The sequence below is a fragment of the Lissotriton helveticus genome, chromosome 3_2 (genome assembly GCF_964261635.1).
Source record: "Lissotriton helveticus chromosome 3_2, aLisHel1.1, whole genome shotgun sequence".
Classification (NCBI taxonomy): domain Eukaryota; kingdom Metazoa; phylum Chordata; class Amphibia; order Caudata; family Salamandridae; genus Lissotriton; species Lissotriton helveticus.
In genome coordinates this window covers 42833598-42849853 of record NC_136062.1, presented here as the reverse complement: position 1 = coordinate 42849853, position 16256 = coordinate 42833598, and the positions used below count along the sequence as shown (strand labels likewise).

The 16256-nt window shown below is 44.0% G+C and overlaps 1 protein-coding gene across 2 annotated transcripts in view; it reads right to left on the bottom strand.

The window, feature by feature from the left end:
• Positions 1-10543: 10543 nt before the first annotated feature.
• The window catches only part of COPS2 (COP9 signalosome subunit 2), a 441002-nt gene continuing 435289 nt past the window's right edge, over positions 10544-16256 (bottom strand). For both annotated transcript variants that reach the window (XM_078684793.1, XM_078684794.1), the window contains exon 13: positions 10544-11277. In XM_078684793.1, the coding sequence (XP_078540919.1) occupies positions 11133-11277 (145 nt within the window). In that variant the 3' untranslated portion in view covers positions 10544-11132. The remainder of the gene's footprint in view (positions 11278-16256) is intronic.

Here is a 16256-nt window from a genome sequence, read left to right as displayed (position 1 = left end):
AGCTAAAAAATCTCCTTCCTTCAGGCAGTTTAGGATTTCTGAAAGAGTGACCATGCGAAAGCCCTGCTTCTTGAGGAATCGGTTGAGGCTGCGCAGATCTAAAATTGGCCATCATTCTCCCGACTTCTTTTTTATAAGGAAGAATCGGGAGAAGAACCCTTGCCCTCTTTGTTGAAACAGGACTTTTTCTAAGGCATTCTTGAGGAGCATTGTTTGAACCTCCTTGAACAATAAGTGAAGACGAGGGGGAGGGGGTCCCTTGGGCGGAACAGTTGGCGGTTTGGTAACGAATTCCAGGGTGTGACCATGTTGTACCAAATCTAACACCCATTGATCGGTGGTAATTTTTTGCCACTGTTGATGGAACACACATCTTCGCGCCCACGGGAAGGAATAAGGATGTGGATGGCGCCCGGTTGAATTCACTTGTTCTTGAGAGTATCTCGCCCTTGATTGTTGGAGCGTCTGCGGCCCCCTTGGCGAGAGAAAGCCGCTGTGTTCGATTGACTGTAAGAACCTAGTTTAAATTGCAGGTTACCGAGTGATCTAGCGGTATCTGTGTCCGTCTTGATCGTTTGTAGGGCATCGTCAATGTGTTTGCCAAATAGAGACTTGCTGTCATAGGCCATGTCTAGTCAAGTCAAGTCAAGTCATAACATTTATATAGCGCACTACATACCCAGAGGGTTTCAAGGCGCTTAGGGAGGGGAGGTGGATTATTTGTCAAATATCCACGTCTAGTACCTTTAATTGAACCTCTGGTCTGAAGGTGGTGGCTTTTAGCCAACCTTGATGCTTGAGCACAGCCGCTCCAGCCAATTGCCTGAAATTTGTGTTGGCAATATCCAAGGCACAGTCGATAGTTTCTGAGGCTGCGCATTCGCCCTCTGTCAAGATCTTCCGGGCTTCTGCTCTGTGGTCTTCTGGTATTAAATCAATGAAAGGTGACATGTCCGACCACATTTGGCGATCATAGCGCCCTATGATCGCCAGCGAATCAGCTGCTCGGATAGAAGCTGTCACCATGGTTGAGAATTTCTTCCCAATACGGTCAAGTCGACGCCCTTCCTTGTCCGGAGGAGTAGTGATGGGTGTAGCTGGATTTCTTGAGCGCTGCTGCGCCGCCTGAGAAATAACAGAGTCTGGTCTCGGGTGACCCAGTAGGCAAGATGGACTGTCTGATGTAGCTCGGTACTTCTTATCGATGCTTGGCAGTACTGCCGGCACGGAAGCAGGATTCTGCATGATTTTAATGCCTTCCTTCCAGATGTAATCAATGATTGGAATTGCTCTAGAAATCTTTCTAACGTCCTCTTTAAAGTCACGCAGGAAGCAATCCGTTTGTTCCACAGTGACCGGAAGTTTAAATCTTTTTGAAGCCCTTTGTATGAGATTGTGGAATCCACCTATGTCCTCTGGTGGAGAGTTGGATGGTTGCAGAGTTGGCGGAGATGGCAATGGAATAATATATGAATCCCACGGATCAGCAGGGGGATTCTCAGGAAGCTCTCCTTCCTCGACTTCGTCGTCAGAGGACGTATCAGGGGTACGAGGAGGTGGTGCAGGCTGGTCTATGATTGGTGACCTGGGCGCTGAAGGTTGAGGCGGAGGTACTGGGTCTGTACCTGCTGCAGAAACCGGTGGTGGGATGACCTGTTGCGGTGGAAAACGCTGTCTATAGTCAGCTAACATGGCTTGCATGTCTCGAATGAGGGTAGGAGGTATGTGACTTGTCTCTGCTGCCCTTGGATAACTTGCATGATGAGGAACCATAATGTCCTCTTGATAGTAGTGTGCAACGTAATCCTCCTCATCGTCATCTTGACATTTTATAACTAAGTCAGAAGGATGGCGGGCTACTCCAAAGGCTCCCTCATTGTCATCATCCTCATAGTCTCCTTCCTCGTCCGGATCATAAGTATCGAGGAGGTGAGGAGGTGAGAAGGTGTGAGTGGCGAAATATATGAGTACTCCTGTCTCTGAAAAGAGCGAAGTTGGAAGCTCTTGGAGGTAATAGGAGTTGAAAATGCCTGCATTGCTGGCATAGATGCCGTTGAAATCGTTGCCAATGCTGTAGATGGTACTGGACTCTTCTTTTTCGTCGACGGGCTCGGCGTCGACGGAGGGCTCGACGACGCGATCGTCGTCGCCAGGGTCATCGTCGACGGGGGCGTCGTCGCCGGGGTCATCGTCGACGGGCTTGATTTCTTCGTCGACGGGGCAGATGATGATTTCGTCGACGACGAAGCTGTCATCGACGGAGTTTTCTTCGATGAATGCTTCGACGACGAGGTTCTCGTTGACGATTTGTCGACGATGGTCTTTTTTGTGGTGATAGAAATACTAGTTGACAGGATTGGAGAGGTAATAGCCGTAGTAGATATAGTACCCGTCGACGAAGGAACTGAAGATGTAATAGTAGTGAAAGCTGAAGAGACAGAGCAAGTCTTACTCACGGTTTTATGCTTCTTAGGATCCTTAAGGATAGAAGGTCCTGAAGAAGCTGGAGGAGACCTTTGAGTAGAGCCAGGAGTGGAGTGTGAGGTTTTACATTGTTTTCTCCCCTCACTTGATGTTCTTTCCTGAGATCTTGCTCTTTTACTTGATGTTGAAGCTCCATCATCATCATCAGAAGATTTGAGCCATAACAAGACTCTAGCCTCCCTATCCCTCAAGGTTTTAGAAGGGAAGGTACGGCAAATCTTACAATTTTGGGCCTCATGAGAAGGATAGAGGCAATATATTCAGTCCTTATGTTGATCATCAACATGGACTCTCTTTTTGTCGCATGTCCTGCAAGGCTTGAACAAGGCCTTCTTCTCTGACATCTTTGAAGAAAAAACTGAGCAGGCACTCAGGGAGACTCCCTTCCACACGACGTGCGGTGAAAATCTGAGGAGAACTGGCTCTGCAGAGAGGGTTCTAGAGGGTGCTGACAGCTGAATGGCTGTGACAAAGACTTTGGTCTTTTCAGCATAATGAGGTAGATGGGCTACTGCAATCTAGGTCTCAGGCCTGTATTTAGGGCCTACTACTATAATTTACTTTTGGCACTGCCTTTTTATATACCGTGGGACTCCCGCCTCGGCGACGGGGAATGATTCAGGCATGTGAATCTATGAAAGATACCCCAATACTGGATAAAGGCAATAATCTGATTGTGGGTGCGGCACCATGCTCCCTTGCCATATTTTAAATCGGTAACCGTTGTACTGTAAACCTTGGGTATAACAACAATCTGTGCAATGTAATATTTTATTAATTATTCTTCATGTGTATATATTGTCTCAGAGTCTGAATTGACAGTAATCACTAATAACAGTGGCTCCGGTGTACATCATCACACCCTGCAAATTGATGACCTGAGGTAATTTTTATGAAAGATGTTTAAAAATCAGGAATACAACACCTCGAATGATGATAGAGGTTGATATTCAAAAATATTCATTATTATTTTTTGAAAATGGTGATCCTATAGAAGTGACGATTGGTACTGATAAAGCACGGTTGGGATCCGATGATCAAAGAATCAAAAGTGAATTTTTTTTATCTTATACCTCTTGAAAGTTTCTTTTGAGGTACGTAATCAAATGGATGTCTGTATAGTGATTACGCCAGTAGCTTTTCTTATAATAATATCTTTAATATATATGTTGTAAATGGACATATACATATGTCTTCCCTTAGTCAGCGGTCACATCTTTAAAGTGTTTTGTTCTCAGATACAAATAATGTTTTCTTTAAAAAAAAGGATTTAAAAGTGTAACCAGTGCCTGTTAAATTGTCTGTTGAAATAGTATATAAAGAATTCAGAATATGTGTGATTAATGTATGTTCTTTGCTATCTAGAATTGTCCTGAAGGGGTTTTACTCTCAAAAAACCGAAACGCTGCGTCGACAACTGTTTCTCAAATTTTTGTAACCACCACAAAAGAAATGTTATTTTAATATGTGTTTTTATGTCATTGTTTTTTATGAATTTGATATATTTTACAATGTATTGCATTTAATGAAATCATGTTGTTTTAGTAATAAGTTTGGCACCTGAATGATTTTTTGTAAAAATTATTTTAAATGTTTTTGTTGATATGTCTTTTTGATATTGTGGCACTAGTGTTCCTATCTGAGCCTTGATAGTTGTGACTTCCGCTTTACTAAACAGATGCTAAGCATCTACCCTTGTGGCTGGGACTTGGCTGTTTTTCGATATTTCTCTCCCCTGTCCCTCACTGGATCTTGTAGGGGACCTCCCTTTTGTTCGTGTCTCAATATACACCCTCTATATAACCACTTACTGTGGAAAGTGGGCATAATCCTGACCCCAGAAGCCTAATAACATCCAAAACAAGATGTAGGAGTCTGAAATGGTGGTGTCCACATCAGCTAGTCCACCATAGGGGTGGTGCAGGCTTGGTCTGGGACATACCTCTAAATCTTACTAATTTTCCCACCTGTCTGGACGGGGTGGGGGGATGGGGAGGGGGCAGGGATCTCCACTATCTGGGGAGGCCAGGGTTGCATAACAGAGGTGGTGAGGCTTTGAAGCTTCCCGTCATGGAATGCAGATCCTGCATGGAGGAAGTGTAAAGACCTCTGCCCAGAGCATGCTTTGTACCTGGCCTCCGAGGGCGAAGGCTCTGGGGGCTAGCTGATCAAGACCAGTCAATCAACACACTAGTAGTTAGTAGGTTTTCAGGGGGCACTCCTAAGGTATCCTTTGAGTACATTTATTAATAAATAAATCACTGGCATCAGTGTGGGTTTAAGACAAGATGTTTGGTACCAAACATTTGGGGGTACAGTAAAGCCACCATGTACCTGGGAAATCGTAATAACAAGTGTTGAGCCTATGTAATCGGTATGGCTTTCCTGTGCACTTGTGGCATCTTAGAGATCACAGAGACACATCCACTCATGAAGATGGGGTATAGTGCACCCTGCCGTACGGCTGCGAGGCCTGCAGTAAGGGGATGGCTTCCTATACAACATGCAGTGTTGTTCAGGCATGGCACACATAGACGAGTGCCATGTCGACTTTTCATTTTTCTCTGCACCAGGACACGCAGGCTGCAATGGCAGTTTTGTATGAGCTTGGTGAGGGGTCCCTTAGTGTGGCACAATTGATGCCGCAGCCCTAAGCAGCCCTCTTTAGTACCAATGCCCTAGATACCAGGGTTACATTTACTATGGCCTTATATTAAGCCTAAAGGGGTACACTGGTACTGGGGACCTGGTTAGCAGGAACCAAGTACACTTTCAGTCAAAGTTATATCAGGCAAAACGTGTGTGTGGGGAGAGGGGGAGGGCTAACCATGTCAAAAAGGGTACTTTTCTACATAGACTAAAAAGTCTCCCCTCAACCTTTTTTCTTGACATACAAGTAAAACATATTTTAGCAACCGTTTTTTTTTTATTTGACTAAATTATTGCATTATTGTCATTATGTAAAGAATAGTGCTAGGACACTGTCATTTGTATGATCTATGACAGGTAAATCCACAAGTATTTTCAGATAAAAGACATACAAATAACCAACTTTTCAGTCAGTAGTCTGGCATCTTCCGGAATCAGCCTTTTTTGAGGAAGTGTCATGACTGCCCTTCACCCAGACAATCGGCCTTCTAAAGAAGATCCTAGCATGCAAATTATTATTGCTGAATTCTGTCAGCATTTCAGAGACAATGCTGACATATGACTGACTTTACGCGAAGACTTCCTGTCTTTGATCAGTGATATTAACAAATGGCTGTAGTTATACCAAGTTGTCCCAAGCGACGTGAGACATCTTGAGTCACTGGTCTTAAAATCCACATTTTTCACCAAAAATTTAAATAGGTGCTATTTATCACACCTGATAAATGTCCAACTCCGAGAGGTTGAATTTTAGTGGGTGTGATGAGTAACACTTATTTTCACACACACTAAATCAGAGCCTAGGCGTCTATGGAAATATCAGCAAACTTTGCGGAACGTCATAATTGGTCATGCATCCCTCCTAGACTCATATGTAGCTAATTTTTCTCCATAATCCACTTCTATAAACACGCCCCTCCTCCAACTCTCCTTTACTCATCCCAGACCTCTTCCGACTGATATGACCTCCAAAAAAACACTTTCTTGACCCCTCCCTCTTCTATCCCTCCACTATCTTTTTCAATCTAACAGATTCACAGGTCCATCGCGCAAATTAATTCATATTTCCCCCAAAAAATTCACCGCTAATACTTTTTGGGTTCCAGAGTAGCATGTTACGCACCAAAAAGCACTTGGATGGCTCATCAGGGGTAGTAAGCGCTATATAAATGTAACCTCAGAATCCCCTGAAAAAAGTAGTGATTAATTATAATCAATTGATATTCCACTGAAACTAATTTGGTTGAAGCATAATCTATATTGAAAGGGATTTGATAGTAAGCTGTCCTACTGCACAAACGTCCATACTATGTATTGAATTATTAGGTGTGGGAGAGAATTATCTTTTAAATTATTGGTAGCCAGAAAGTCAGGAGCAGTAGAACATCCTTCAGTATTGTCAGCTTGAACATTGGTGCATACAGCCATTTAACAGATGCAAATCCAGAGTGTGTTTCAACGTCCAGTTCATTTCTAAGTACAAGTAGAGAGAATATACCCTCTGTCCTCACTCATCGAATGGAACCTTTTAACTGTTCCCTCTCCGACCTATGCTTGCCCTCTTCCAGCAGGAGAGAAATGTGGTCTTGATGAAAAAGAGCAAGAAGTCTTTTGATTTTGGACCACTTGTTAAGTGTACTTATTCACTATCAACCAGGGCGGTAATGTCAGCAAGAGTGAATACAGGCATGTCCTTTGATTGCGACTGTGGTGGAGGCTGCCATTTTCAGAAAGTGGAGGGCTGCTGGCCATGTCAATGAGATGCTTGCTCATTGGTTGCCATATGCCATTTACCCTGTCGCACAGGTAGATCTAATGTTACACCTGCAAAAGTGTAATCTTGCTGGAGTACTCTGCCAAGGCCTTTGCAGCATCTGTTTAAATGTTATTGGACTTTAGTGTATCATCTACGCCTGTCTCAGACAGATGAACTTTGGAAAAATTCATGTAATGATGTGACTAGGGAGAAAGCAAAAACTTAAATGGTGACATAGGACTAGTCAAACTGTAAGCAATGCTGCAATTGCTATGTTTGCATGCTGCTTGCGGCATATGTAAAAGCTCCAAGAGCGCTTCAATGACAGCCGCTTGCTTGTGGCTAGACCTACATATGAGGGCTATAGAATCAGCAGCACTCCAGCGAAAGAAGATTACATTTTATTTCTCTCAGCAACTAGTTTTGCATTCTGCATTTAACTGAAGGTCCGCGTTATTTTGTCAGGTTAATGGACTGCTTTCTTGTTGTGTATACAATAAGCAAGTCAGGGAACAGCACGCAACGTTTTATAGGTTGGGAGCTAAACAGTCCTCTACCTGTTCTGGGCGCAATGGATCTCACAATGGCCGTTTCCAAATGTTACTTGCTTATCATAAAAAGATACACAGCAGTATTGAAAACTGTTTTCTGATTACAGTGATGCTAGTGTTGCCATTAAAAAAGGCATGAACCTTCCCCCAACAAACACACTCCATATGTTTTTCGAAGCCCACTAGAACACTACACGGAATACCCCAACTTTAACCAGTAACCTACCAAAACTTCTCTTCTTTATCCTCATCACTAACTTCATATGACTGAGTATCAGCAACAGCTTGTAAAGGAATCTATTCCTGAACAGCGGTGTGATCCACATTTTCCTTTGTGTCACATGAAGCAGGAATGGAGTAAAAGGTAACCTCGAGTTAAAGCTGAATTGCAGTGTGGACATTTCTGAATGAAATTTTGTAGAAATATATAGCGACCATAACTTTCTTCAAAATGTGTCTTTCTTTTATCCAGCAATGAACGTTATAGATATTGTAAGGCAACACTTGGGTTTGGCGGACAAAAAGTGACTTTCAGCGATAAAACGATGTCCTTTTCAGTTGTATGTCAATTGCCTTTTGTTGTGATCAACATGAACAAATAGTAACTTTATAGCGACAGGACCTAAGTTAGAGCCTGGACCTAAACTGGGGTTGGCAGTGAGAAACACAGTCTTTAGATCAGCCAGTAGAAAAGACCAAGGATTGGTGAAAGGGTTCTCGATCACGTTTTGATTCTTTTTTTTGAGAAATATGGCTGGCCAAAGCCTGAGTCTCTATATGATAACTGTATATTTTGGACGTACCAACAAGAAGTTTGTTGGTACAGGTCTTGTGACTATGTAGTTTGTCCATAACACAAATTTTAGAAATATAAGAATGCATACAGAACGTCAGGAAATGTAAAGTTAAGGATTTATTACAAGTACAACACCTAATATGGTCTACCTACAACAGACCACCAGTGCTTGCTAAAAAAAAAAGCCCAGTATATTCCAAGGGGCCTGTTCTTGATTTTCCATATGATGTTTCCAAATCCAAAGGGTATATCAAACAACCCTATGTGCAGAGAAAGAAGGTGCTGACTTATTCAAATGATGGAAACGGGCTCAAATGCAGCAGTGAGCATGTAGGTCATTCTGATGTTTAATATCGACTTTTACCAACCTATTGTCTCTCCCCGAATAGAGAATATTGTGGAGTTCGGGTTCAGGTGTTGCAGACTGCTGAGAGAAAATAAGAATTCTTAGAGGGTAGGAATTCAGAAACGCGTACATCTGCATCAGAAACCAGGTGTGCATGCATTACAAAAACTACGAATAGAAATAGGACTTCGTGTATCACAGTTTTTGACATGAGTTTATGATATTGACTAATGAGTGGTGTGTTTTATGATTGGGATCAATATTAATATTTACTCTGTACTGGACTACTTAGCTGTAAGTATTTTTGTAAGTGGTTCCAAAAATGTGCAGGTGATGTACAGTTATTAGGTAAAAAAAAACAATGCAGTGAAAAAGATAATTTCCGCCTTCCAGCAAACCACACAATCAATCTCAAAAATTCTCGGAAGGGCTAGAAATGGCAGCATTAAGATATATATGTAGAACAAAATCACTTCTACAATTTCGATTTGTCTCAAGATAAAATATGCTGGCCAAGCTCACTTTGATTCTGGCAGCATTACATTCCGAGATACAAAAGATCATAAGCCACCCCTGCACACTGTTCAAATTAAACCATCGATTTAACAAGAATGTAAAAATAAGCTAATAATGACATAATGCATTTACAAATTAGCCTTCAGCTGCCGTTGTCAGTTGTCATGTTAAGCTTCTCTGCTGACAGTGCACATAAGCATTTCTGGAAATATCCATTGTTTACAATTGTTAAGAGAATTCTGAAAATCGTTGGCAGCAATTGATCGACACGCTTGCTAAAATGGCTGTACTGTTGCAGTATTCCAGTTTGACTAAATGCGATACTCAAACAGGTTCACCATTCAGCATGAATTATGTAAGAAGTCCTTAAGTCAGTGACATATTACTTTATTTAACTTCCTAGTGTTGTTTAATATTGTAGTACAATATTCAAGTGTAAGCAGCAAATCAAAACTTTCAAACCCGTCGCAGTCTTTCTCTACACGCTCTCTAAATTCAGCTCATAGCACCCTTACGAACCGTTGCAAGGGTGTAACAGCTGCAACAGCGCCAGAGGCTACTTCACTGCTCAACATAGCCATTCGCAGTTTGCCAGACAGCACTGTTTGTAGTACAATTTGTTTTGTTGTACTAGTTTTAGCAACTGTACAGTACGTTCAATCTGCAAGTAGAGGGACAGAAGGCAATGAACTGAAACTTCTTACAACAGTATTCATTCTTTGCTAAATGTGGCTCTGTAGAGATAACTTGTTTTCAGAAATTCCACTGACATTTTATTTATGTCTTACATAGCTATAGGGATAGTTTTATATTCTAGATCTGTATCATAACTTATGTACATCTCTCTTTCTACATAGATATATTTATAGAGCTGTACAAAATATCATATATTGGATTATATTTATCACCTCGTGTCCTGTACATGTGCATAAAATCAGGATATTAGCAATGCATTGAGTAACTGTTGCTAATTTCATGGAGGATTAAAATATATCCAATATATTTTGCTCCTCAAATGTTCTACGGTGAGTTTTACTGAACCCTCAAGATCATTTTTCACTGATAACAATTTTGTATCTGTAGCACCAACCAAGTACTGATTCTATTTCCATAGAAGTGGCTGCAATTCTTTAACTATTCTGAAAAGGTGGTTCTGGACAAATGTATGGTCGATTAAAGAGCAATACTGAAAAGGCTGCATAAAAATCAAGTTTGCCTGACTAACAGATACCAGTTCTGAACAAGGCATTTTTATGCTGTAACTTTCATATTTATAATTATATACAAAAACAATAAAAATATATGCCACATTTAAAATTATTTTCTCAAAATATTTTATCATAACTAAAAAAAATATTAACAATACTAAGACGCCTATCACCTGACTCACTTTGCTACCCTGCTCCAGCCCTCAAAAATATAAAGAAAACACATCAAGCAAACTGTACAATTTCTGAGCTGCACTGTTTATTTTGCTGCTTGAAACCTAAGTGACAGTATGCCACTGTAATTACCGGGTTTCTTCTAAACCTTTACTACACTGCAGGTGCAGAAATATACGGACACATTTTTCTGTTTGTGAGAACTGACATTTTGAAATGCAACAAACATTTCAATTCATACATGAGAAAAAAGGAAGTGTTCAAAAGGGTATGCATTTCAAGTTATTGCAGGTTATTTCTGTGAGAGAATTTCTGCAGGTAAAACATGTTTAAACTGAACCAAGAGTAGCGTGTCAGTGTATTTAAAATCATGACAAGTTCTTCTCTGGTCTAATTGTCTTTGCAAATTACTACGTTGTTGCATGTTTAGGGCAAGACGTCAAGACAGCATAAATCCCGTGGCGTTTTGGTTTTCTTCTGGAGGTTAAAGCTGTTTTTCTTGGGATAAATGCAGCAGCAAAACACAAACCAGCTGTTCGAAAAAGCACTTCTGCCATAACTCCAATCATTTTTTCAGGGCACACCAACCACAGTAGTTCTGCCATTCCCCGCACTGTTGTCTTAAGTACTTTTTGTCAAAGGCTGTACTCCATTACGCCAGCTTGCTGACCACAGCCTGGTTGAGAGAATTTAGCTGGTTTGTCCATTTATCTAACGCTGTGTACCGTGCCCCACCTCTCTTCTGATGATCCAGTTCAAGGAGTTGGTTAACTTGATCAATGCGGCCATGGATAGCGCTATGTGGGAAGCAAGAAAGGAAATTAATAATGTACACTAAACACACAGCTGATATTTACTTGAAACTCGCTTGCTGCATGCCTTTTTCCATTAGCAATCATAGCATCTAAAGATACAGCTCTACACGTCAGTAAACATAATGTATTTTATTTTTATAAAATGCGTACACGATCGGGGTGTATCAAAGAGCTGTACAATACACTTAAGGGAGGTTATAGTAAACAAAGACATAAATTAAAAACTAGAGCGATTCAGCAAGTCATTCCTCGTCCATGAGCTTACTAGATCAGAGACTATTTACAGAGTACTAATTAAAGGAAGCATGTGTAAAGCACTTACTAGATCCAGGGTGTCACTGCACTGTGCAATACACTTAAGAAGGTTGCAGTAAATAAAGCTAAAAAACAGTAATGCAGCAAGTCATTCTCCATCCTTATAGGTGACCAAATCAGAGTCTACTACAAGGTACAACAGTATAGGGAGATTACTTCTGCAGGTTTTTCCATCGGTAGGGATTTTATACTCTTCTGTCAGAAAGTGCTTCTCTTTACATGGTTAGCCCCAACGTTTTGCCTGGTTTTGATGTGGTTTAAATTGTAGTGCACAAGGTCCCTGCCAACCAGGTACAATGTGCCAGTGCTTCTTCCCCAAAACATATCTACAATTATGGCACTCTGGGCACCTAGGGCCTGGGAGCTGAAGAGTGTACCATGGGACCCCCCTCACTGGGACCAAGCAACTGCCCTTGCAGCTTGCCCCAGTGAGGTAGAAAACGACAAAGTCGACATGGCACCCTGCCTGGGTGCCATGCCAGCCAGCACTGCCTGTAGGTATAGGTAAGTCACCCCTCTAGCAGGCTTTGAAGCCCTAAGGCAGGGTGCACTGTACCACAGGTGAGGGCAGATCCGTATGAGCAGAAATGCACCTACAATATTAGGGTCCATTCCTTAATATTTTAAGTGCCAGTGAAGCCATAGAGTGTACATGGACTGGAAACTCGACAACTCAAGTGCCACAGCACCATGATGGCTTCACTGAACACATGAGTGTTTGGAACCAAACTACTCCTCTCAATAAATCCACCCTGATGCCAGTGTGAGATTTATTGTACCATTAATTCAAGGGGCACCTCAGAGGTGCCTCCTGAAAATCCACCCACCCTAGTATCTGACAAGCTGTAGACAGCCTGCCACCACCTTAAATGTTTCTGAACCCCTGGGTGGACATCCTCTGCTCTTTTGGACCAAAAACAATGCACATCCTGGGCAGAGGTGTCACACCTCCTCCCCCAGGATGGGCCAGTGCTCAAAGGGGAGGCTTCAAAGGCCTACTGCCTTTGTAATGCGACACCCCAGCCTCTGCTGCTAGCAGGAGATGGCAGCATCCGGTTTACACCCTCACTCTGGGTGGGAAAACTTAGGCGAAATGGAGGTGTGCCCACCCCCTGCCAACTTCACCCCTAAGTTGGAGGAGCCGGGGTGAAGCACATATTTCAGTCCCCGCCCTCTTGAAGATGGGGCGACCCCTCGAATCAGGGTTAGGTCTATGCCCCCTCCCACAGGAGTGTGGCATAATAGAGGGTATAGTCAGCCCAGGTAAGGTGTCCATTGGCTCTAACTGCTACTCCCCTATAGCACCTCTACATTTAGTATTTAGGTGGCTCCGCCAGACCTAGAAAGTAGATCTGTGGCAAACCAAGAAGAATGAAGACATCCCAGCAGAGAAGACTTAAGACGACAACTGCCTTGGACCCAGCCCTACCGGCATGTCTCCAGCTTCGACGAACCTGCGAACTATCTTGCAGCCAGCAACCTCTGAAACCCCCGGGAGGACTGCTGCCTTCGAAAAAGACTCCAATCACCCATGACCTGTCCAGAAGAAATTGACCCCAAGGGCTCTGAATCCAGCTGGAACCGCAATCCCTCACCACTCTGTAACCAACGCCCACAGCCAGAGTCGGAGTGGTCCCCTGTACAGTGAAGTCTCCCCAGGGATACTGACCTAGAGTTCAGCGTTGGATGACTGCTCCTGATCTCCACGACGATGCCTGCAGACTGAATCCAGAGGCTCCCCCTGACCACAACTGTCTCCGGTAAGAAAACCAGACGTAAAAAGGCACCCCTGCACCCGAAGCCCCTGGGCCTTGGTGAGCTGAATTGACTGTGCCCCTGTTCCCCCTACATCTCTACTTACCTCTGCTGTCGTTGGTTCTACCTCTTGGAACCTCCAGTGCAACGACTGCAGACTGTTTGTTGAAAGAAGAAACTCCAATAAAAAGCAATATGCGCCTGATGCAGAGTTTGCAACTTGCAGCCGGCTGCCCGTGTGCCTCTGGTGGTGTATGTTTGGTGCTGCTTCGTGACCTCCCCCCTATGCTTGATCTAACCCTGAAAGCTCGGTCCCTGTAACCAATCCACTAACCTGCAAGCGGTGTGGCTCCGGGCACCCCCAGTCTCCATTGAAAAGCATTAGGCTGAACTTGCCGCTGGTGGTGCAGTTGTGGTACTCACATGACCCTTGCTCCTTGCTTACTGATTTTTAAGTGTGGTAATTACCTGTTAAACCACATTATCGCTTTCCCATAGGATAACACTGAACTGCTACAAAAATATTCTACGTGTTGACTTTTTTATTTAAAAACATACTTACTTTATTGCGAAAATTGGTGTGGATTTCCTTTTTGAGTCGTGTGTCCATTATTGGTCAATGTTGTGCAATAAACGTCTTACACTCCTCTGTCAGGCCCAAGGCTGCACACCCACACTACCACTAATAGAGCACTTAGGGTTTTACATTGAGCCTTGTGCACTTTCGGGGAATTTCTGGACTAGTGGTATACCATATCATAGGAAAGTAGGATCTGCTATCATGGTTACTTCCACTTTGTGCCTTGTGTCAGTATGTCTGACTAGTCTGATGGGGATCCTGCTAATCAGGACCCCAATCACTGTGCTTTCTCCCTAAATTAACCATGCTAAGTACTTCTGTATATCCATAACGGGTTACTGGTGTACCCTTGTACGTCCCCAGTATATGGTACAAAGTTACCCAAGGGCATAGGTAGACCAGGGGTCTTCCATGGGATGCAGCATATATTGTGCCACCCATGGGAGTCCACCTAAACTGCGACTACAGGCCTGCCAATGCAGCCCGTATGAGTTGGTGCTTGCAACTCTCAGAACAGATACACGATTCCTTATATCAGAGGTCACTGTCCTTAAAACTTATAAGTCACCCATATGGCTGGCTCTTCAGTCCTAAAGGCATGGTGCTTGGTTGTAAGTGTGAGGGTGCCCCTCCATTTGCAGGAGACCTCTACAAACCCTGGAGTCAATTCTCCAGGCTTTTTAATTGCGGTCAGCCATTTTCATACATAGTGCGAGCATCAGTCATTACGAGATGTCTAACTATATAGTGGTTGCACCGAACCTGGTCATGTTTGGTATTTAACATGTTGGAATCATACCCTAACACAGATTCCAGTGTTGAAAGCATGATCCCATGCACTGGGGAGCTCCCTTGGGGTACCGCCCTGTACTATCAGTAAGAGCCTTTCAGGGTCTGACAGCAAAATGGGGCTACTATCAACTACAAATATGATTCTGCCCACCTGCTGCTGAGCCTAGCTCAAGCAGGGAAAGGTAGAAGGATAATGTTACTTACCCAGTCAGCATCTGTTCTTGGCATGCATTTATTTATTTATTATTTATTTAACGATTTGTAGAGCGCCTGGTGACCCGGAGGCATCCCCGCGCTGTAAGAACTTGCCTTGGCCAAAAGAGAAAGTGGGCTTATTTGGGAAAGAGAAGGGTTTTGAGCTGTTTGCGGAAGCGTAAGTAGCAGGGTTCCAGCCGCAGACAGTGGGGGAGCGAGTTCCAACCTGAGGATGCTTTTACTGAAAAGCGCTGACCTCCAGTGCGAACCCTCCTGAATTTGGGGACATTAGCCAGACGCTCATTGTCCGAGCGCAAGGATCTCGAGGCTTTGTACGGGGTGACCATGTCTCTCAGGATGGAAGGGCCTTGACCGTTGAGGAGTTTGTGGGCGATGCACATTGCCTTAAACTCTATCCTCTCTCGCACTGGAAGCCAGTGGAGAGCCTTAAGCGCTGGTCTGGAAGAGGCTCTAGAGGGGAGACTCAACAGCATCCGGGCAGCCGCATTTTGGGTACGTTGTAGCTTGGCCAGGGTAGATTCGGGGGGCTCCTAAATAGACGGCATTGCTGTAGTCCAATCGTGCAAGGATCAGTCCTTGAACCAGGAGTTTCCTAGAAGGGGGAGGGAGCAGCGGAAGGATCTTGCGGACTGATCGCATGAGTCCGAAGCAAGTTCCCGCTGTTTTGGTTGCCTGGGTTTTCATGGACAGGTCTGGTTCGAGCCAGACCCCCAGACTCTTGATTTCCTTCTTCGGGGCGGGCACCTCACCCAAAGCATCGGGCCAAACAGATGATGGAATTGCTGCCCATTTCTTGCCCATCAGCATGACTTCAGTTTTAGACCCGTTGAGTTTGAGTGAGGACTTGCACATCCAGAGGTGGATTTCCTGGAGGCAGTGCAAGAGATTGTCTGGGCAGTGGTCAAGATGTGAGAGCGAGACGACCAGTTGCGTGTCGTCCGCATAACTCACAATCTTGATGCCGAAGGGGGCAACTATGTCCTCTAAAGGGGCCATATAGGCGTTAAACAGGGTGGGACTAAGCGAGGACCCCTGGGGCACCCTGTTAGTCAGAGGCAGGGAATCAGAGCGGGAGTTGCCATCCCAGACCTGGAACGAACGGCCCGACAGAAATGACTCTATCCAGGCCAACGCGGTGCCCCCGAGTCCCGCCCTGGCCAGCCGGTGGAGCAGGACACGGTGGTTCACCGTGTCAAAGGCTGCACTAAGGTCCAGGAGGATCACTGCCACTGATCCCCCTGCATCTAAAATGCACCTAGCCTCCTCGATAACTGCGAGGAGGGCAGTGTCCGTGCCTTTGCCG